Source organism: Mya arenaria, chromosome 9 (assembly GCF_026914265.1).
Source record: "Mya arenaria isolate MELC-2E11 chromosome 9, ASM2691426v1".
NCBI classification, from domain to species: domain Eukaryota; kingdom Metazoa; phylum Mollusca; class Bivalvia; order Myida; family Myidae; genus Mya; species Mya arenaria.
In genome coordinates, this window is record NC_069130.1 from 70,093,127 (window position 1) to 70,115,817 (window position 22,691).

Genomic DNA, 22,691 nt, shown 5'->3' on the forward strand with positions numbered 1-22,691 from the left:
CGTCATGTAAAGCCTGGGTACCGACTACAGAGTTGGCCGTAATGTAAAGCCTGGGAGCCGACTACAGAGTTGGCCGTAATGTAAAGCCCGGGTACCGACTACAGAGTTGGCCCTAATGTAAAGCCTGGGAGCCGACTACAGAGTTGGCCGTAATGCAAAGCCTGGGAGCCGACTACAGTGTTGGCCGTAATGTAAAGCCTGGGTACCGACTACAGAGTTGGCCGTAATGTAAAGCCCGGGTACCGACTACAGAGTTGGCCGTAATGTAAAGCCCGGGTATCGACTACAGAGTTGGCCGTAATGTAAAGCCTGGGTACAGACTACAGAGCTGGCCGTAATGTAAAGCCCGGGAGCTGACTACAGTGTTGGCCGTAATGTAAAGCCTGGGAGCCGACTACAGAGTTGGCCGTAATGTAAAGCCTGGGTACTGACTACAGAACTGGCCGTAATGTAAAGCCTGGGAGCCGACTACAGTGTTGGCCGTAATGTAAAGCCAGTGTACCGACTACAGAGTTGGCCGTAATGCAAAGCCTGGGAGCCGACTACAGTGTTGGCCGTAATGTAAAGCCTGGGTACCGACTACAGAGTTGGCCGTAATGTAAAGCCCGGGTACAGACTACAGAGCTGGCCGTAATGTAAAGCCCGGGAGCTGACTACAAAGTTGGCCGTAATGTAAAGCCTGGGTACCGACTACAGAGTTGGCCGTAATGTAAAGCCTGGGTACCGACTACAGAGTTGGCCGTAATGTAAAGCCTGGGTACCGACTACAGAGTTGGCCGTAATGTAAAGCCTGGGTACCGACTACAGAGTTGGCCGTAATGTAAAGCCTGGGTACCGATTACAGAGTTGGCCGTCATGTAAAGCCTGGGTACAGACTACAGAGCTGGCCGTAATGTAAAGCCCGGGAGCTGACTACAAAGTTGGCCGTAATGTAAAGCCTGGGTACCGACTACAGAGTTGGCCGTAATGTAAAGCCTGGGTACCGACTACAGAATTGGCCGTAATGTAAAGCCTGGGTACCGACTACAGAGTTGGCTGTTATGTAAAGCCTGGGAGCCGACTACAGAGTTGGCCGTAATGTAAAGCCTGGGTACCGACTACAGAGCTGGCCGTAATGTAAAGCCCGGGTACTGACTACAGAACTGGCCGTAATGTAAAGCCTGGGAGCCGACTACAGAGTTGGCCGTAATGTAAAGCCTGGGTACCGACTACAGAGTTGGCCGTAATGTAAAGCCTGGGAGCCGACTACAGAGTTGGCCGTAATGTAAAGCCCGGGAGCTGACTATAGTGTTGGCCGTAATGTAAAGCCAGTGTACCGACTACAGAATTGACCGTAATGTAAAGCCTGGGAGCCGACTACAGTGTTGGCCGTAATGTAAAGCCTAGGTACCGACTACAGAGTTGGCCGAAATGTAAAGCCCGGGTACCGACTACAGAGTTGGCCGTAATGTAAAGCCTGGGTACAGACTACAGAGTTGGCCGTAATGTAAAGCCCGGGAGCTGACTACAGTGTTGGCCGTAATGTAAAGCCCGGGTACCGACTACAGTGTTGGCCGTAATGTAAAGCCTGGGCACCGACTACAGAGTTGGCCGTAATGTAAAGCCTGGGTACCGACTACAAAGTTGGCCGTAATGTAAAACCTGGGTACCGACTACAGAGTTGGCCGTAATTTAAAGTCCGGGTACCGACTACAGTGTTGGCCGTAATGTAAAGCCTGGGAGCCGACTACAGTGTTGGCCGTAATGTAAAGCCTGGGAGCCGACTACAGAGTTGGCCGTCATGTAAAGCCTGGAAGCCGACTACAGAGTTGGCCGTAATGTAAAGCCTGGGTACCGACTACAGAGTTGGCCGTAATGTAAAGCCCGGGTACTGACTACAGAGCTGGCCGTAATGTAAAGCCTGGGAGCCGACTACAGTGTTGGCCGTAATGTAAAGCCTGGGTACCGACTACAGAGTTGGCCGTAATGTAAAGCCTGGGTACCGATTACAGAGTTGGCCGTAATGTAAAGCCTGGGTACCGACTACAGAGTTGGCCGTAATGTAAAGCCTGGGTATTGACTACCGTGTTGGCCGTAATGTAAAGCCTGGGTACCGACTACAGAGTTGGCCGTAATGTAAAGCCCGGGAGCTGACTACAGAGTTGGCCGTCATGTAAAGCCTGGGTATCGACTACAGTGTTGGCCGTAATGTAAAGCCCGGGTACCGACTACAGAGTTGGCCGTAATGTAAAGCCTGGGTACCGACTACAGAGTTGGCCGTAATGTAAAGCCTGGGTACTGACTACAGAGTTGGCCGTAATGTAAAGCCTGGGTACCGACTACAGAGTTGGCCGTAATGTAAAGCCTGGGTACCGACTACAGAGTTGGCCGTAATGTAAAGCCTGGGTACCGACTACAGAGTTGGCCGTAATGTAAAGCCTGGGTACCGACTACAGTGTTGGCCGTAATGTAAAGCCTGGGTACCGACTACAGTGTTGGCCGTAATGTAAAGCCTGGGTACCGACTACAGAGTTGGCCGTAATGTAAAGCCTGGGTACCGACTACAGAGTTGGCCGTAATGTAAAGCCTGGGTACCGACTACAGAGTTGGCCGTAATGTAAAGCCTGGGTACCGACTACAGAGTTGGCCGTAATGTAAAGCCTGGGTACTGACTACCGTGTTGGCCGTAATGTAAAGCCTGGGTACCGACTACAGAGTTGGCCGTAATGTAAAGCCCGGGAGCTGACTACAGAGTTGGCCGTCATGTAAAGCCTGGGTATCGAATACAGTGTTGGCCGTAATGTAAAGCCCGGGTACCGACTACAGAGTTGGCCGTAATGTAAAGCCTGGGTACCGACTACAGAGTTGGCCGTAATGTAAAGCCTGGGTACCGACTACAGTGTTGGCCGTAATGTAAAGCCTGGGTACCGATTACAGAGTTGGCCGTAATGTAAAGCCTGGGTACCGATTACAGAGTTGGTCGTAATGTAAAGCCTGGGTACCGACTACAGAGTTGGCCGTAATGTAAAGCCTGGGTACCAATTACAGAGTTGGCCGTAATGTAAAGCCTGGGTACCGACTACAGAGTTGGCCGTAATGTAAAGCCTGGGTACCGACTACAGTGTTGGCCGTAATGTAAAGCCTGGGTACCGACTACAGAGTTGGCCGTAATGTAAAGCCTGGGTACCGACTACAGAGTTGGCCGTAATGTAAAGCCTGGGTACCGACTACAGAGTTGGCCGTAATGTAAAGCCTGGGCACCGACTACAGTGTTGGCCGTAATGTAAAGCCTGGGTACCGACTACAGTGTTGGCCGTAATGTAAAGCCTGGGTACCGACTACAGAGTTGGCCGTAATGTAAAGCCTGGGTACCGATTACAGAGTTGGCCGTAATGTAAAGCCTGGGTACCGACTACAGAGTTGGCCGTAATGTAAAGCCTGGGTATTGACTACCGTGTTGGCCGTAATGTAAAGCCTGGGTACCGACTACAGAGTTGGCCGTAATGTAAAGCCCGGGAGCTGACTACAGAGTTGGCCGTCATGTAAAGCCTGGGTACCGACTACAGTGTTGGCCGTAATGTAAAGCCTGGGTACCGACTACAGAGTTGGCCGTAATGTAAAGCCCGGGTACCGACTACAGAGTTGGCCGTAATGTAAAGCCCGGGTACCGACTACAGAGTTGGCCGTAATGTAAAGCCTGGGTACCGACTACAGAGTTGGACGTAATGTAAAGCCTGGATACCGACTACAAAGTTGGCCGTAATGTAAAACCTGGGTACCGACTACAGAGTTGGCCGTAATGTAAAGCCTGGGAGCCGACTACAGAGTTGGCCGTAATGTAAAGCCTGGGAGCTGACTACAGTGTTGGCCGTAATGTAAAGTCCGGGTACCGACTACAGTGTTGGCCGTAATGTAAAGCCTGGGTACCGACTACAGAGTTGGCCGTAATGCAAAGCCTGGGAGCCGACTACAGTGTTGGCCGTAATGTAAAGTCCGGGTACCGACTACAGTGTTGGCCGTAATGTAAAGCCTGGGTACCGACTACAGAGTTGGCCGTAATGTAAAGCCTGGGAGCCGACTACAGTGTTGGCCGTAATGTAAAGCCTGGGAGCCGACTACAGAGTTGGCCGTCATGTAAAGCCTGGGTACCGACTACAGAGTTGGCCGTAATGTAAAGCCTGGGAGCCGACTACAGAGTTGGCCGTAATGTAAAGCCTGGGAGCTGACTACAGTGTTGGCCGTAATGTAAAGCCAGTGTACCGACTACAGTGTTGGCCGTAATGTAAAGCCCGGGTACTGACTACAGAGTTGGCCGTAATGTTAAGCCCGGGTACCGACTACAGAGTTGGCCGTAATGTAAAGCCTGGGTACCGACTACAGAGTTGGCCGTAATGTAAAGCCTGGGTACCGACTACAGAGTTGGCCGTAATGTAAAGCCTGGGTACCGACTACAGAGTTGGCCGTAATGTAAAGCCTGAGTACCGACTACAGAGTTGGCCGTAATGTAAAGCCTGGGTACCGACTACAGAGTTGGCCGTAATGTAAAGCCTGGGTACCGACTACAGAGTTGGCCGTAATGTAAAGCCTGAGTACCGACTACAGAGTTGGCCGTAATGTAAAGCCTGGGTACCGACTACAGAGTTGGCCGTAATGTAAAGCCCGGGTACCGACTACAGTGTTGGCCGTAATGTAAAGCCTGGGTACCGACTACAGAGTTGGCCGTAATGTAAAGCCTGGGTACCGACTACAGTGTTGGCCGTAATGTAAAGCCTGGGTACCGACTACAGAGTTGGCCGTAATGTAAAGCCTGGGCACCGACTACAGAGTTGGCCGTAATGTAAAGCCCGGGTACCGACTACAGTGTTGGCCGTAATGTAAAGCCTGAGTACCGACTACAGAGTTGGCCGTAATGTAAAGCCTGAGTACCGACTACAGAGTTGGCCGTAATGTAAAGCCTGGGTACTGCCAACTCTGTAAAGCCTGGGTACCGATAAAGCGGGAATGCACATGGATCAAACGGATTCCTGTATATCAAATGACGATATACTGCTGACACCTTTAAGGTCAGTACGATATCAAGCGCCGAATTTAGGTCAACCCTCGGATCAATTAACGTCTTGATATTTAAACAGTACTAGTGTACTTGCACGATCTTGGGTAATGGCACAATGACCAGGAATCAAATGGTTAACAAATAAACAAGCATGGTATGGATACGGCATCACCATCACACAGCATCCACAGCAGATTATACAAACATGGTACAGGAAAACCGCATCTTAACAGTCTGTTACATCACATAGAGCTCCCTTATTATATGCTGTGGGTTGTTTGGCGGTTGGGTTTCTCTCGGTTTTAATTTTCATTTATTGAAATATTGCTTTGTGTATGGTATGTATAAAAGTGAACTTGAAGGTAGCTTGAAAACCCTGAGGGTTTTAAACCTCCCACAGTCAATGGTCTCTTTTTGTATAAATGTGTTGACCTTTTCAGTGTGAAAACCTCAAACCCATGTGCACTAAAAAATAACAAAATAATAACTATATTATTTTGTTGGATATTTGTAATTTGTATGATGTTGTTTTCGGTGTGTTCATTTTCTTTTATTTGTCTGTATTAACCAACGTAATACTAGATTTTAGGGTATTGTACCATCTGTATAATTATATTGCATTGTGCCATTTACATCAACGCTTGCTATTCGTACATGTACATGCTTGGCTCCATTGCAGTAATTAAAACCAAGAAGTGTAAGGGTGGTCTAGTGGTATAGGTGTCCGCCATTCACCCAAGAGGTTGTTAGTTCGATCCCTACCAGGGGTACTGTCTCATGGCTTCTCAAATTGGACACCATTACTGGTTTCTACCCAGGAAAAGGCTCGAGAGTGATTCTATACGCCATCAGCTTTCATCGCAATCGAGGTTAAAGAAATTAGTAAAAGCTACACAAATGTATGAACTCAACTATTTAAACTTGCCCATAGTTTGTTCGTCAGTCCCTCAATATAAAAATGTACCAAATCAAGAACAGGAAAGTATTTAATCTTTTTGTTTAGATTTGTTTAACCTAGATAAAATGTCATTATAAAAACCTATGGTCCGCAAACATTTGATTAGAGACGTCTCTGAAATTACCATCATTTTTATTAAATTCTGGCTTGATCATAACGTACATCGAAGGTAAGGTTTTTTGTCTTTGTTTTCATAAGATTGTTAGATGATTGACTAAGAAACTTTACACATGTTTAATTTCTATGCATATTATTTATTTGTTAGTCAACATTGAATTTATTTAAGTGGGTGCTTTCGTGACTTTTATCAGTTCACCGTGAGCCCTTGGTTTTAAGGAGAAGAATGTCTTTGTAGTCAGGAAGTGCAGGTACGGTCTCCGTTAAACCCACGGCTTTCAGGCACTTTAAAAACTTTTTATTCGCTAAAACCAAATACTAAGTAATTAATTATTTGGCAAATATAATAAAAGTCAACACAGTCAAGCGTCAGATTTCTTTATTCGGATACATTTTTTAGTATTCAATTACCATTTCATAGAGTGTACATCACATTCGAATGTTACCCCCCTCACCCAGTACCCCCCAACATATAAATATATCAATAAAAGTAATGAAAATAAATAATATATACCATATTATTATCGAGAAATTATACAATAGCAATCTCAATTTAATTTAGTACTGTTTTTAGGTTAAGCCTAAATTTCAACATAGAAAATCAGATTGAAGCATATTATTAGTTTGTTTAGTAAACTAATAGTTTCTTTTAAGTTTTTGATAAATTTCAAATTAATTGGGCAAGACCTTTTGGTACTTAACAAAGGTATCTATTTATTAGTTTGTTTTTGGCGAAAGAAACTGCTCAATAGTTTGCGAATGAGGTTGACCGATGATTTTAATCATAAATGTTACGCGAAGATCGGTATTGCATGTCATTAGTGTTTTTGTTGTGGTCAACTTTGATTTTAGACGAAGGAGGTGAATGGGCAAGTAATTGGGACTGCCCTTCAGTCTTTCGATATTGTTGAAAAGAAAAGGCAATGTGGCCCTTCAGTCTTTTGATATTATTTAAAAATTAACAAAAAATAATTAAAATGGGGGGGGGGGGGGGGGGGGGGTCAAGTTATATTCTTAGAAATTTATTGAAATGTCATTTTATCAATTTTAATTATTTTTTGTTAAATTTCAAACAATATCAAAGGACTGCATGGCCATATTTTAGTGATTAAGCTATGTGACGGACACCTGTTACAGTAACCATATCGCTTTTTAATGACCGTTTGCTAAAAAGGCAATGCTACTTCATCATCATTTGATTTATAATTATATTTACTTGAAACATTTTTGTTCATTTGGCCGTATTTAAAATGGTGTAGTGAAGGAAAAGTTATCTTTGATTTAAGTCTTTATTTTAAGCAAAATGTTGCCTTCCGACGTAGCATATATGACGTAATTTATCACGTGGTATACACACACTGGTATAGTATAGTACCTGAATTAATATGATTCAGACTGGGTGCATGTATTTCTTTTCACTCTTCAGCCACTTTGCTTGCAGATACATACCATGACCCATTTCGCGGCCCTGTTGGGTGTGGCCATTGTGGCCTTGTTACAAGGGTCCTTGGTCAGCGGCGTTCCTGCTCCCCAGACCTGCTATTGCATTGGCATAAACGCGGACCCGCGTCCCCTGTATGGCTGCATGGACCGGACAACGGAAGTCGGATCCCTATATGCGGATGACTTCGACGATCCGTGTCTTCTGAAAGCCGAGGGTGTTCTGACCTCCGGTGGTTTTGTGGCTGCGATTTCGAACGAAGATGAGGTAATAAAAGTTATAAATATGTGACCATGCTGTTGATTTGTTTAGATTGCCCAATGTTGACTAAAAGGGCGAAAAAGTCCGTTAAAGGCCAAGCAGATAAATGCTTCATTTATGTCCATTAAGTTCGTCAGTGGACCTAAAGTAAGTAGCATTTTAGTCGTCTACATGTATACTGACTCTTGTTCTAGCTTGGAAACTTAGTTTCATTTCAATGCGGCTATTTTTCATTTGTGTTTCTGACTAAATATGGTATTGGTGCTATTAATTTCTTGCAAACCGGATAAGCATTTCGAGTGAATTTAGCTGTTGGAAAATTCCATCTGCCAATACCCAAAACGCGCCATTTTTTCAATTACTTGTGGTATATTTAGTAAAGCGCAATATATTAAACACGTATGCACGACTAAAATAAAAATGAAAATAAAATTGAATAAAAAAGCTATGTGACGTCCGTATTGGTCTTAAATTACAATGCGTCGTGGCGTCGTTAGAAGACGTCGCATGCACGCGCTTAATGAAATGTACAAAGACGCGTTTTCTACGTAAAATTTTCAACAAAGTGATAGTTTAAGGTTTGCAAGAGCACAGATCGATCCTATTTTCGGATACGCATTTTGCTGGCTCATATCGGATTTTGCTATCCGGACAGGAAAGACATGATAGATTATAAGTTTCTTTAAATCTCGGCCATAAAAGATGTTTTTTCTCCCACCCAAGTAAAAAAAACTATTCTTGTGTAGTAAAAACAACAACAACTGAATTTCATACGGGTACTTTATCTTTGCCCGTTGACAAGATAACGATTTTCAACATGGCCATCTGGGGTGGGTAGATTTACGCAAAAACATTATAGATCGAAGCCATCCTTACACACTTAGACACTGCAGTTCTTTTTTCATGTTTTCAGGTGGTCTATATGGTAAAAGACTATGGATTAAGAGAGAAGAACTGCATTTACCCGAGAAGGAGAGGTAGGGCGGGATGTGACAGGAACTCCTGTCTTAACTCTTTGTTAATTCATAATTATTAATATGTTTAATATGTTAAAGGTATTTTACTTGAATTTGCTTGAATAATTTTGGGGGTAAAAAGAGACTCATAATCGACAATAACAATATTTCCTCAAAACAAACACAGAAGTGTTATTTCAGCTAGAATGTGATCATTTTACATGATTTTATGAAAATGCAACAGTCATGTTGTTTCACTCGCCATCTCAGCCGAGTGTTCCCGTTTATAAATAGCGCGGAACACCTTGGAATTCACGTAATCGTTTCTTTTAGAACTCTCAGCAGTGGTAATCTCTGTTAAAAGTGTGCATCGATCAATGACATCACCGAAAAAGAAATATGTCGGTCTCTGTGTCTACGTTGTTTCGGAGCAGTTTTCCGCTTCATTCCACCGTCCGTCATCTGGCGTCAAGTACCTCCAACATATAATAAGTTATTAAAGGGCCTGTGCTAGTTAGCTTATGTAACATTATTACCTATCTCTGCACTAACGTACATTGGTTCTGTCACAAATCTGCTTACCATCTTCATCTTGGATGATTTTTGAACAGAGCTTTTTCCGCAATCGATTTTAAACAATGTAAAATCTAAACTAAAAGCAAAACTTAATATTATTAGCATGACTCATTTTTTTCAGGAGTAGTGACCTGGAAGAATCCCTGCCCCCCTTCCATCCAAAGTGGATACACTTTAAGTAAATCCTAATGCATCATACGTTTACATCAAAAGACTACTATGATTTAAGAATATAAAATTACTTAGTAATACCTATATATTTATGTCCGAGCTTTATTTGCTATTAAGGAAAACTATGTGAGAATGGTGTAAAGAATAATACTCATAGATCTTAAAGGTTGTGTGGTTTTTTTATTGTTTTTCGATGTACATATCGATACGGTGTGAAACACATAAAGATGTTCAGAAGTACTAATATAAATACGTGTATGTTCCTATTTGTATTAAATCATCGTCGGAAACTACCGGAATAACACTGCGCTATGCTTGAGGTGTACCGGAAGAAAAAACTCACATTTATATTGTATGTTTATAGATCCAACGCCAATTCCAACAACGACAACGTCGACGACAACGTCGACGACACAACCACCGCCAACAACAACTACTTCAACTACTCCTAAACCTACACCATCCCCGACACCACGTACGTACTCATACTTATTTACAGACACAGAAACAGTAACGCCCTTTAGCTGCAAATGTAAACCCAAATAAGGAAACTTTACATTATTATTAGTGTTGGGAATCGATTGTAGTTTGACTACCGATAAGTAGTTCCACTCATGTAACCGATTATCGGTAGTACAATCGGATTTTGCCAATACCTTATTTGCAGTTTTACGCGTAATCCTTAACGATGCTTATGTTATGAGTATGATTGAAATTGTAAAGTGTTGTTGTTGCTTTAGGTTATTTTGTTAACGACAACATCGGAACACTTCCAAGTATCTAAATAAACTCAAAGGAGAAAATTGATAGAATCGATGATCGATTATGACCTAATGCAATCGATTGATGCTGATTTCAGGCCCAAGCAATCAGTTTTCGATTATAATCGATCCTCGGAACATCACTAATTATTATGACTGTATATCCGAGAAACAACCACACTTCCGTTTAATATACTGAGTAGATATCCTTCTCAAAACGTATAGAACGGTACTCTTACAAACAATGGCAATAGTATTATACAACGACAAAATGGTACTCTTACAAACAATGGCAATAGTATTATACAACGACAAAACGGTACTCTTACAAACAATGGCAATAGTATTATACAACGACAAAACGGTACTCTTACAAACAATGGCAATAGTATTATACAACGACAAAACGGTACTCTTACAAACAATGGCAATAGTATTATACAACGACAAAACGGTACTCTTACAAACAATGGCAATAGTATTATACAACGACAAAACAGTACTCTTACAAACAATGGCAATAGTATTATACAACGACAAAACGGTACTCTTACAAACAATGGCAATAGTATTATACAACGACAAAATGGCTTTCAAAAATAGCATTATTGCAACAAAATCAAGTACAACATACTTATCTGAGGCTAAATGCAAAAAAAAAACTTTTGACGGAAAAGTATGGCTTCTTTTGATTTTTATCCAATTCATGATCGTTCACGGTGAAACATTTCATCTTAACGAAAATGTACTGTCGGTTGTTTATGGTTGAGTATAAAAGTTTCGTTGCATTCACTTGACATGTAATTTTTTGCAACCATTCCGGGATATGTGCTTAAATTTTAACTGCTTATTTTCGTTTTCCAGCCCAAACAACGAAAAAGGTCACTCTGGTACCAGCCAGTGTAATGAACCGTAAGTGTTATCTTGTTTGACCTTTATATCTTCATCAAATATTCGAAATTTAAGGACATGAACAAACTAGTCCGTATATTTCAGGAGTTATCTCTGTATGTTTTTTGTTAACTTTAACCTTTGTTGAAATGGAGCTGTGCACATATTTGTTAACCTGATAGCTGCAAACAGGTCCGCCAGTTTGGAGTAGACAACTAGTGTTTGAACATTTGAAAAAAAAGTAATTATTAGGTATATATAATTAATGGTTTCTATGTTATAGCAAACATTTCATATCATGCGAATTTTTTCTCATAACAAATGAATAAACAATTAATCATTAATTTACTCATTCCATGTTGTTTTCCTACATTCACATCTTTCAGCTTCCCTTAAATGCGACTTCCCACGAGTGGTGGACGCTATAAAGAATCACCAGACGGTTTCCCACCCGAACGGCAACCCCTGTCCGATGGGCGGTAACTCTGCAGAATCATTGCTATACCAACACTGTCATGCCCCAAGCTTTGACTTTCAAACCTGGCAGATTGATCTACAGGTAGGCTTATTGTATATTGCATACCACAGTACTTACGTACGTTACACTTCATACATGGCACATCGGGGTATCCGAAGATGAATGTATTCAGTGTGTGTATACCACGTGATAAATTGCGTCATAAATGCTACGTCGGAAGGCAATATTTTGCTTCGAATGAAGACTAAAAACAAAGATAACTTTCCTATTTCTTCACTATTTTAAATGAAACATATCTCAGTCTACGCCGCTTACGCAGCCTCGTCTCGGTCTTTTACCAGAGTTTGATTGAGAATATAGTTTCTTAAAGCACTTCGACAAACCTTTTTACATTACGTCTGACGGAGCACTGTCAAAACATTATTTTGGAAACAGGTTTTGAAGTGTTTGATGAAACTAATCACCTTATCAAACTCTGGTAATAAAACGAAGGCGTGGTTTATTAAGCGGCTCCGACTGCCCTTTGTTTCAGTTTAAATGGTGTAGTCAAAGAAAAGTTATCTTTGATTTAAGTCTTCATTTTAAGCAATTTCAAGCAAAATGTTGCCTTCTTATGTATGATTTCTTATGTAGCATTTATGACGAAATTTATCACGTGGTATACATACACTGGTAAAGAAGTGTTTCAATTTTCATTTCTGATCATTGCTTGTACGAGAAGTTGATCAAACAGGCACCGCATTTTTCTATGGAAATTGTGCACATCCACGATATTATATAACACGATATCATGGATATGACCCAACATTTTTGCTTTATTATTAAACACGGCGTTATTTGTTAAAAGTTTATTTTTAAGTAGTATAATTTCTGTGAAAAAATTGTTGAATTCGATCGTAATTAAATATCTCGGACCATAATAAAGTTCGTATTGCTTCATACAAGTTCAAATTAAAAATTGAATGGTTTAATTATCCATTGGAATGCAACATGAAACTCCGTTTAAATTCCCATCCCTGTAGGTCAGCGCAGTCTGCTCCCAACTGAAGCCAGGTGAACCAGTGGGCTATTACCTGAACGGAAACAACCAGAAGCCACTCGGTATAATGGGCGTGTTCATGGGCTGCACCAGCCCAACGTCATTTTCGGTGAGTTGAACCGCGTTTGCTTTCCATCCAGCCAGCATGTTTATTAATAATATATTTGTTGTTGGGGTTTTTAAATATCTACGTAACGTTTATAATTGACGTCGCATAGGAAACGAAATAAACGACATTACATTCCTTGTTAGTATTTAATTGAAGTTCCATGAGAGGGTTCGTTCGTTCGTTTAGTAATGGTCATGTTTCATAGAATGTATATTACATGTTTAATAGTTATAACCGGCAAAGAAATAATTGAAAGGATGTGTCGCTTGTTTTTCAGGTTGCTATGCAGGACTGCTTTAGCGGCGTGGATGTCAAGGATGTTGCGGCCACGTATTTGAACCCCGATTATTTCTACACCTTTAAATGGCCTTAAGTGTTTGAGCTGGACATGAGATATTAAATACACTTATGCAGATAGTTTGTAATTGATGATTAATGTGTTTGAATTTTCTTCCCTTGACGGCTGTATGGTAACCAAGTAAATATAATGAGCTCTGATGCATAATCACGCTTTTTATCATTTTAACCTTTGACCTTTAACCTTTGAATGTGTTTAATATGATTAGCATCTTTCAAAGTGTGTCATAAAAAACGCAACATCGTGTAAAAAAAGGCATACAAAACTGGCCATGTGTACGGTCCATTTCATGGCCGTAGGTGAGACATTGCTCCACAAGTCAAAATGTGTCGCCTCGCGTGGTCACTGTAGGCCCGGAACTGCGAACCCGTTCTCAAAATCAGGTTTACATTGACATTCTTCAAAATCGCTCCATGCAAGAGAAAATGAAAGCATCAATCACAGTTCCAAAAAACGTGTATTATTGAACTGCATGTGTATCCTTTCAATCGTAAATACAATAAAAAACGATGATTTTCGAACAATTAGCATTTTTAAACCGTCTCAGTCTTCAACAATGCTGATTTAATGCGGTTTGTGGTGAAAGTCACTGATAACAAAGATGGCAAAAAATAAGCTTGCAGGTGCCTCCGCCCCAGGAGCATTGACGCCAGTCGGAGCACCTCGGCCATCGAAAACAACCTTGGTATGACGGTGAATAAGTAAAAGTAGTTAAAAAACCCCAATGATAATGCCATTAATTAGTTGTATTGTTTTAAAGTGTAATTTGTATACTAAATCCAAATAATTGTACGTTGACGGATGTTTTCTATAGCATATCCTTCACGACGTTATAGGATTAGAAGAATTCCGTGTAAAAATTATATTATTTTGCACTACACGTATTTGTATACTAAGTTCAAAGTGATTCCCTGTGTAGAGAATTATTGCATAAATAATTTAGTTTGCTAAGAGTAAAGTCCTTATGCTTAAATGCTAAGTGGCAATAACTGCGCGACCTACTTGCAGCGAAGTTAAATGTAAAGATTTCGGACATTATAAACCGTCCATATACATCCAGAGGTCACAGCCTGATTCTAGTGCTTCCCTACATAAACAACAACATACATGAGGAGAAAGTTAACATGGGTTCTTAACATTTTAAAAACAACGTTAGAAAAATGATTTATTATAAGAATCAAAGCATTGAAAGTGCTGAACGGCTTTAGCAATGACTCTTAGGTGATATTCATAAAATATCATATGAATGATAGTATGGCACTCGCTCGCTCGACACCACACCTGCCGAATCATCCGCCCGTACACTCACTCACCACTCGAACCCTACTACCAACCCAATGCACCCATCATTGTGATTCGATGTACTTAGTATTCCATGAGCAGCAGAATAAAACAGACATCATAGCAAAAGGTGGTAAACTAAACTTTTATACTAGTGTGTTATTCTAGTTTACCTTTTAACTTCAATTTTAAGAGAATGTGAGCTCAATTGTTGTATAGAAAATACTCTTACAATTCAGATAATAGCTCAAACACAGAGGGTATAACAACTTATTAAAAATTTACATATTTGAACAAAGTATTTGTAACAGCACAATATGGAAATAAGAATCATTAGAATATTCATAAGCAAATGACTAACATACGCAGGGGTTATAATTTTTGAAATTACACACAGATACATAGCAATATAGAGGAAAATGACCCAGCTTACAAAGAAGTTGACGTAAGATCGCCAATATACGTTAGCAGAATCTGAGGCATATATTAAAGGGTAATGATACAGGATATCTATATGCTCTTTCATCTTACATACAATGTCACTGGGCATATTTCGTCTATTTAATTAATTTCAATGCCAGAGCAGTGCATGTAGAAGGGAGAACACCGCACTGAATTATTTATGCATTGTATATTTGAATTTCCTCCCCTGAAGTATCTCATTTACAGAACTATTACTATTACAAAAGTCTTGAGCTAAAGCTCAAGCCCAAAAATGTTTCTCATCCGGGAAGGTACGTTTATTTAACGTCGGCCTCGGACTATAATAGGGTTATTAGTACTGCGTTTTGATCCGGGAGATTGTTTTCGACTCGAGTGGTTTTTGTAGATTCGGATTTCACGAGGCGCAAGCCGAGTGGAATCAAAATCTGCAATAATCCACGAAAACAACCTCCCAGATCAAAACGCAGTACTAATAACCCTATTATAGTCCGATATTATAACATCTTCGGATATGTTCGGATCGCAATTCATCGCATAACAATATACATGAAAGCTATTGATCTTGTAATTGTTTGTATTGTGTCAGCAGGTCCCGTAAAATATAAATCATCATTTAAGAAAGTGCTTAGTTATTATATTTTAAACGTTTTGTTGCCAAAAGTGTTTCAATTTTACGTTTAAAAGTGATTTCAAGTGGTTGATCTTTCCTGCGTTATTGTGACGTCATTTGAAAAAAAATGTTTCCGGTAACAGTCGGGTCGTCCTATTTACAGAATGGGTAAAAAAGGATTACTAAAAGATAATCCGAAATGAAATGAAGTATTTTTTTTAACAATTCTTGAATGAAATAATTAATTATTGGTGTAAACATAAGGAATGAATTGTGGGGTTGATGTCATTATCGGGATATGAACGCATTTGGGCTGGTCAAAGTACGAGTGGAGTCCTTCGGACTCCACACACTTAGACAAGTCCAATTGCGTTCATACCCCGATAATGACATCAACCCCGCAATGCATTCCTTAAATACTACCTGCATATTTTCAGAGGGAAATCTGAGTTATGTGTTAGCAGTCTTGCCTGTTTCAGAAAAGGAACCGATTTTCAATGAAAGATTAAATGTTAATTCCATAATAGCAGTTAAATATTGTTACCATACGGCTTATCTGGTGGAACATGCATCACAACCAACAGACAAATGTTTGTTGCTATGGTGATTCTTCGCCGTTGACATGGTGTGGATGATGCACCCAGAAATAAAGAACATATTGACATGAAAGTAAACACCCAGACCAGACACATGGGGATATAAAGATTCCGTCCCACATCTCACAATGGATTAGCTAATTGTGTTAAGTATGTAGCATTATTCTGAAACATTAAAAAACATACATAATTAGTAAAATGATAGGTTTAATTATTTAAAAAAAATATGAGCGACACGTTATTCGAGAAGAAACAATACAACGCTAATCGTTTATTTTAAACACACGCACACGCACACACACACACACACACACAAACGCACACGCACACACACACGCACGCACGCACGCACTCACGCACACACACACACACACACACACACAAAAACAAACAAACGCACACGCACACGCACACACGCACGCACATTGATAAACATAAGGTAGGGTGACATACAATTGGCTACTTTCAAAACACTATGATAACAACATAAATTATCTTGATTTTCCTCGCGAATCGTGTCTGATCTCTGTTGGGAAGTGTAACCAGTTAACATGGTTACCACGCTTTGTATCTTGTTGTCCTCTTTAACGGTACGAACTTCCCTCATCTGAATGTCGGCTTTATCTCTATTCAAACGCCACTCGAAATCTTGTTTACGTGTTTGTCTTAACGTTATTTAGCTATATAATCACTGAAATTAAAAAATGACATAAAACACACAATTTTTACATATGTTATTGGTTCCACATAAAAGTCATGCAAGAAAGTACTTAAGTTCAATGACAACCCCAATGTCCTTCCATAGTTTTACCGAACATTTCACAGTCCACAAAGTTCATATTTAAACACTAGAAACGGTTTTTAATTTCACAATTCTTTTGTCGGGAGGCAAATAAGAAAGATAAAACAACTTATATTTTGGTAGGTTTGAGTAACCCCGGGTTACAACCTTAAAGCCGTCAGAGGCCACTAAATAAATTCCCTATATAGTCATTTGACCAACTTTCATTCGGAATTAGATTATTGTGTCTATTATAAGCGAATATTTCTAGTTCTTCACGATTCCTAAGAGGAACACAATGAATGTCTTATAATGTTAAAAAAGTCCCTTAACGCGCATTGTGGTGGCTAGGGCTTGTCGAAACAGTGGCAATAACTCCATTTTACTAAAAAAGCAATAAACTGAAATGCAGAAAAGTAAACTTTTGCATTTGTCTTGTTCAATTTTTACGTTGAATCTACATTAAACACTCTAATAAAGTCTGACATTCAAATGCATGATCACTCATTGTAGTAAATTCGGTGCTTTGATTCCTTAAGCCGTTATGTCTTAGCCCTTCAAACATCGTATATTTCCGCCTGCGATCGGTTGTTTCCGACTATGTTAATTGACAGATGGCGCGGAATATCTGACCAACCTTCAGCTAAATAACAAGGTTTTTAATCTTACAATAACTTACATTATAATGTAATCTACTACATGCGCTATATACCACACGATTACATTGTTGACTGCTTTGATGTATGTATATAGCCTCGATATAGATTTTTCTATTGAATTGACATGCATTTTCGCGACTTGACAGATAATCGTTAGATGTAAACAAGCCGAAGAGATGACAGATTTTTAACGATACACAAGAAATAAAAAGGCCATATTTACAGGAGCTGTTTCTATTTCACTAATATGGCACACGCTGAAGGAATATGTGTAAGAATAAAACAATATACACTGTGAATGATGATAAAAATTATACCTTTCTTTGTACAATCAATATCATGCAAAACTAATCATTTTAAGAACTAATTTTGCGTGAAGATTGAAACATTTTTGTAACATGTTTTTGCACCAAAAATTGGGAATATTCATTATTCAAATCACAGACGTATAAACCATGGATAGGAAACTTCATTCTATGTCTTCATAGATTATTTTGAAGCTCAGTAGCAGTATCATGGTAAGATTTCATCCGAGATGATAATTTTACTTGCAGAATTTTTATGAGCATGCTAAGGACTGTTGGCAAATCATTTCTTCAGATCATTTAACCGATATCGGCAGATACAATACATGGCATAATGGAGATCTTTGATAAATTCTCTAACTTATAATAAGTTATTCAAACATTTCTCACTTCTTCAGGAGGTCGGATCTAAACAGTGTATTTGGTCCGAGTGAGCCAGATATTAAAGTAAACATGGCTGAAATGGCTTTTCTGACATTTTTTCAAAGTACATTTCTAGCTGAATTTGGTTTGATTCCCTTCAATAGAGAAATAAATGGAAGAAAATGTGTTTGTTTACACTTTAAACTTGAAAGGGATGTAACTACATCGATTGATGGATTTAGTAACATCGGCATTGTAAAATCAAGATCAGGCATCACTCGGGTGAGTCTTTATAAACTTAGTTCATTACTTTAAGGTTTTTCAATTACTTCTGACCTACTGTTTTTTTGGCAAATAATCCATAACATTAAAAAAACAGGAAAAGATCATTTGATAATTGCATAAACATACAAGTGATTAACATACAGTGCTTATGGAAATTAATTGAAGATCAAAGAACGGGTGGAATTTCCTAAAACATGTTTTGCACTAAGAATTGTTGGAAAATATTTTTCTTATCATTTCACCGATAATGGGCAGTTTTCAATCCATGGTTTATAATTGTCCATGCTTAAACCAATTGGAAGGTATGTTTCATGCTTTAATGTGTCAAAATTGGGAATATGCATCATTTTAAAATTTCAAATCGGGTCAGAATACTCATCCTGTGAGATGCCTCGAAAAAGGCGTGGATGATTTTGGTAAGTTCTTAAATGGACAGAATTTGAATTTTTTCACTGATTTTATAGCTGCAGAAGCTGCATGAACTATCCTTTCTAAATCTCTATGATGTCTGGAAATGCATCTCTTGTTGATGGTGATTTCCATCTACGGTATGTTTTTTGTTTGCAACATGTATCCGAGTTGAAGCCCCATGGATATCACGTGCACAAGTTAATGTGTTTATTTCCAAGTCCCAGTACCCGATAGGGAATGAAAGAAAATCAACAAAAAATTTAGAAATGTAAAGAATGACTCACAATTTTTATTGGTATTTTTTAAAATATCTGAAGTCCGAAAAAAATGAAATTAATATTTACTTCTAACAGTGTTGTTTTGTCAATTTTGCTTTGTTTTTTATCCATTTTACTGATGTAGTGAGTTTGACATGCCTGTTGATAAAGCCCCATGTAAACCTCATGCAGTACAGAAACAGTCAAACAAATAACAGATTGATACTGCATCAAATAAAAATATTGTTGGATGTAATACAGACAATATATTTCATTCAAAATTGAAAGTGTTTCAGACAAATTTGTTTCGTTTTTTGCTTAAACATGAGAATTGGTTTACAAATTGAAATAAAGGATTCATGTTCCTAACATTGTGTTTGAACCAAAGAAGTGGTTAATAAACAGTATTTGAGTACATGTATATTCAACTTAAAAAAGTATTTTTAAAAAACAACGACCATTTTATGAAACAACTAGAAAATTATCATTTCCCCGATGTATTGAGAGCCCGATGTATTGAGAGGGAAAACTTGGAACTGGTCACACATTTGTGTGGGTTCATGCTGCATAAAAGAAGGATGGCACACTTGATGGGATATACCCTTCCCCTTCATCATTTTTCACACATGACCTGTCGTTCATTCAGAATGAACACTTGAAAATGAGATTAATTCTTTAGTGAAACAAGACATATTACTCTTGTATTGGGAAGTCTACTGGTCGCTACATTGCTGGTTCTACAGTGTCTGGTAAGGAAATGAGGAAAGAGATGACATAGGTTGTACCTGAGTTTTTCTGCAGTTGAGAACCAGATATTTTCCACAGCTGAGAACCAGATATTTTTAGCTGTTAAACTGGCTCCAAATTAAGCCTTATTTTATGCACACTAATGACATGGGCTAGGAAAATATTTGGAAAACTCAGATTCAATTACAAAGTGGCCACTATGACAAACTGTGATTAGGTCTAAACAAAACAAATTTGTTTCTGGTTTGATATCTAACTGAAAGTATTTTTACCTTGACTACGGTATATTTATATTGCTATTTTGACTAACTCAAACCAAATATGTTTCAGCAAAGTTGAAACACTAAGTGTTTCTTTTCTGAATTTTGTAATGAAAATATGTTGCTTTTAATGTTTAGAAGAATTATATTTAAAGTTTGAAAAATGTATGAATTTGTCTAAAAATGTTTACGTTGGAAAGGTCTCTGCAAGCTGCGTCCAAAGCAGTTGCATTTGGGGGTCCAAACCGGGGAGCTAGGCCCCTGCACAGGCGCTTAATATGTGAAATTGTTAAAATTCAGATTGAGCCCAAAACTTTCCTTTTCTTGACTATCTCTTCTAACTAGTTTTAGGCAATAAAGTTATTCAACACAGCAATGTCCAAAGAATTTCAAATATAACTTTTGCTAGATACTGAAATAAAAACAAAATTGAATGATAAAGAATCAAGGTAAAATATTGTTTTAAAATGGCATCAGCCAATAATAAATTGGTTATTTCCATGGTTTAGCCACAGTAAGTAATTGCTTCAGTTGCGTAGCCTCTACTCTGCCTTGTTCCTTTTTAGGCGACTAAATATCTGTCTATATTGATTGGTAGACCATATTGGATTCTCTGAATAGGAAGCAGTACCGGGGATTGTATGTACGTTAGGAGTCGCAAACTTTCCTTAAAGGCTTTAACATCACGCAGATGAGATAATGTAGTGTGTATGTAAATAGCTACGTAGACAGTCCGTGGGATACAGTGGGAACTTTGAATGGATATTTGTAGTGGTGTGTTAGAATGGACCTTGCAAAAAGGCTGTGACAAGTTGGATTTATAAATGATTTTTTAAATAATAATAATAGTAGAAATATTTTAGTCAGTGGTTAGAGTTAGAAATCTGAAAAAGCACAGCAGAAATATAATTTTGAAAGTACAAAAATTAAGGTACACAATAAGAATTTATGTGAAGCAGAAAATTGTGAATACTATATATTGAGATTGCTACATTAAATCTTGCTTAATTTCAAAGAATTGATTCACTGCACTGCACTAAACGTGTGTGTATTTGCATAATTATTCAGGCCTACATAAGTTGTGGAGATTCATTTCACGATCTTTGTTACCATTACAGCCTAAGTAAGGCGAAGTTTACAATGTTGACCTTCTAATCATTTAATGTAATAATGATTAACCTGTTAATAGATCATGGAAATTGAAACCTGGATGCAGAAAAAACAAAACAAAAAATATAACATCGAAAGGAAGTACTATATAGTACAGGGCTTCCGTTAAAGGAAGTTTGAAAGTATGGTATATTACTGGTCCCTAGAAATGGGTTAAAACTTCCAATATTGATTCCTTGAAAATACAAAAACTTCCATAATTTTGAAGAAAACTTCCAAAGTTGAAAACTTGGAAATTTAAAATATCAAAACCTTTTGTCAATATTACTTTTTTAGTCACATTTTCAGTCAGTTTAACTGTTTTTAAGTAAAATGAATGATTATAATATAAGTTAAAGTTGCAAATTATTTGATTTTTCATATACTTGTTGAAAAATAGTTGAAGAAGATATTGTATTCGAGAGACTTAAACTTCCACATTTCAGTGTAAAACTTTCAAAAACAATTACAGGAATTTCATTATTTCCCAGTTTCAAATTCAATTAAAGGAAGCCCTGATAGTATAATTGGTTATTAAGAACAATCACAGTAAGACATCATGATAATATTGATTCTTTGACGATGCAAATGAGGGAGATGCGTTTCATTCAGAATCCTAGGGAGATTTCGTACCTATAAAGGATTTTTAACAGTGCACTAATTTCTACATGTACTGTTGCCCTCCTAGAAACAAAATTTCTTGTAGGCTTCTTGATGAATTGTGCCCCAGGTTCTGTAAATTTATACTAGTCCCTTATACTTAATTGTTTGCATTGATTTAAATGTGGAAAATAAAATTGAGTTTAGTTAAAAAATGAATAAGGAAATAAATGATTAAATAAATATCTATTTAAATAAATAAATAAAAAAGCCGCAGTTTCAGTAATATATTGATGATGTTATTATGATAACAATCAAGCAAACAGTTCGATAAACGCCTCGAGCAAATCGAGGCGAGCAATGAAATCAAGGTGAGAAATTTTTATCTAGGACTGCTAAAATGACATCAAGCCTGGCGAAATTGAGCCAACCGTTTGAATTTCATATGAACATTTGTAAAAAAATAGCCCTTTTAATCCAGTTTGAGCTAATCCAATATCGAGCCTAGCGATATCGAGCTAACGAGTTTTGACTGTTATTGAATGGATTTAGGCAATCCAATGTGCTTTCCTGTCTAATAAGAATTAATGAGTGGGTTTAAATTGATTCTATATTATTACTTTATTTCAAACTCAGCCCTGCTAGGTTACGGTATTAATGTTAGAAAGAAATTAAATCAAGCATCGCACAATTTCATGCTGAATTCCAATTAACTGTCCGTTTCTCGAAAGGATAGAATTTTCCTCTGGTATTGGCATGGAGATTTTAAAGTTTCAAGTTGCCATCAATACAAAT

General features: G+C 38.6%; 2 protein-coding genes across 5 annotated transcripts in view; both read left to right on the forward strand.

Moving 5' to 3' along the window:
- Window positions 1–6,086: 6,086 nt before the first annotated feature.
- On the forward strand, window positions 6,087–13,295 carry LOC128246470 (uncharacterized). The gene is made up of 9 exons (XM_052964687.1): window positions 6,087–6,159; window positions 7,549–7,815; window positions 8,723–8,786; window positions 9,463–9,519; window positions 9,877–9,987; window positions 11,138–11,185; window positions 11,551–11,723; window positions 12,665–12,790; window positions 13,068–13,295. The coding sequence occupies exons 2-9, from the start codon at window positions 7,558–7,560 to the stop codon at window positions 13,161–13,163; spliced, it is 933 nt and encodes a 310-aa protein (XP_052820647.1). The 5' UTR covers window positions 6,087–6,159; window positions 7,549–7,557; the 3' UTR covers window positions 13,164–13,295.
- Window positions 13,296–17,455: 4,160 nt separating this feature from the next.
- The window catches only part of LOC128246465 (endothelin-converting enzyme homolog), a 52,182-nt gene continuing 46,946 nt past the window's right edge, over window positions 17,456–22,691 (forward strand). Inside the window, exon 1 of one of the 4 annotated variants that reach the window (XM_052964682.1) lies at window positions 17,456–17,515. Coding sequence is in view for 2 of the 4 variants with exons in the window: in XM_052964677.1 (XP_052820637.1) it covers window positions 17,560–17,601 (42 nt within the window). In the remaining 2 variants the exon portion in view is untranslated. Of the gene's footprint in view, window positions 17,602–17,706; window positions 17,791–20,864; window positions 21,079–22,691 lie in introns of those variants that run through there. The other 3 variants (XM_052964677.1, XM_052964679.1, XM_052964680.1) reach the window with 3 other exon arrangements.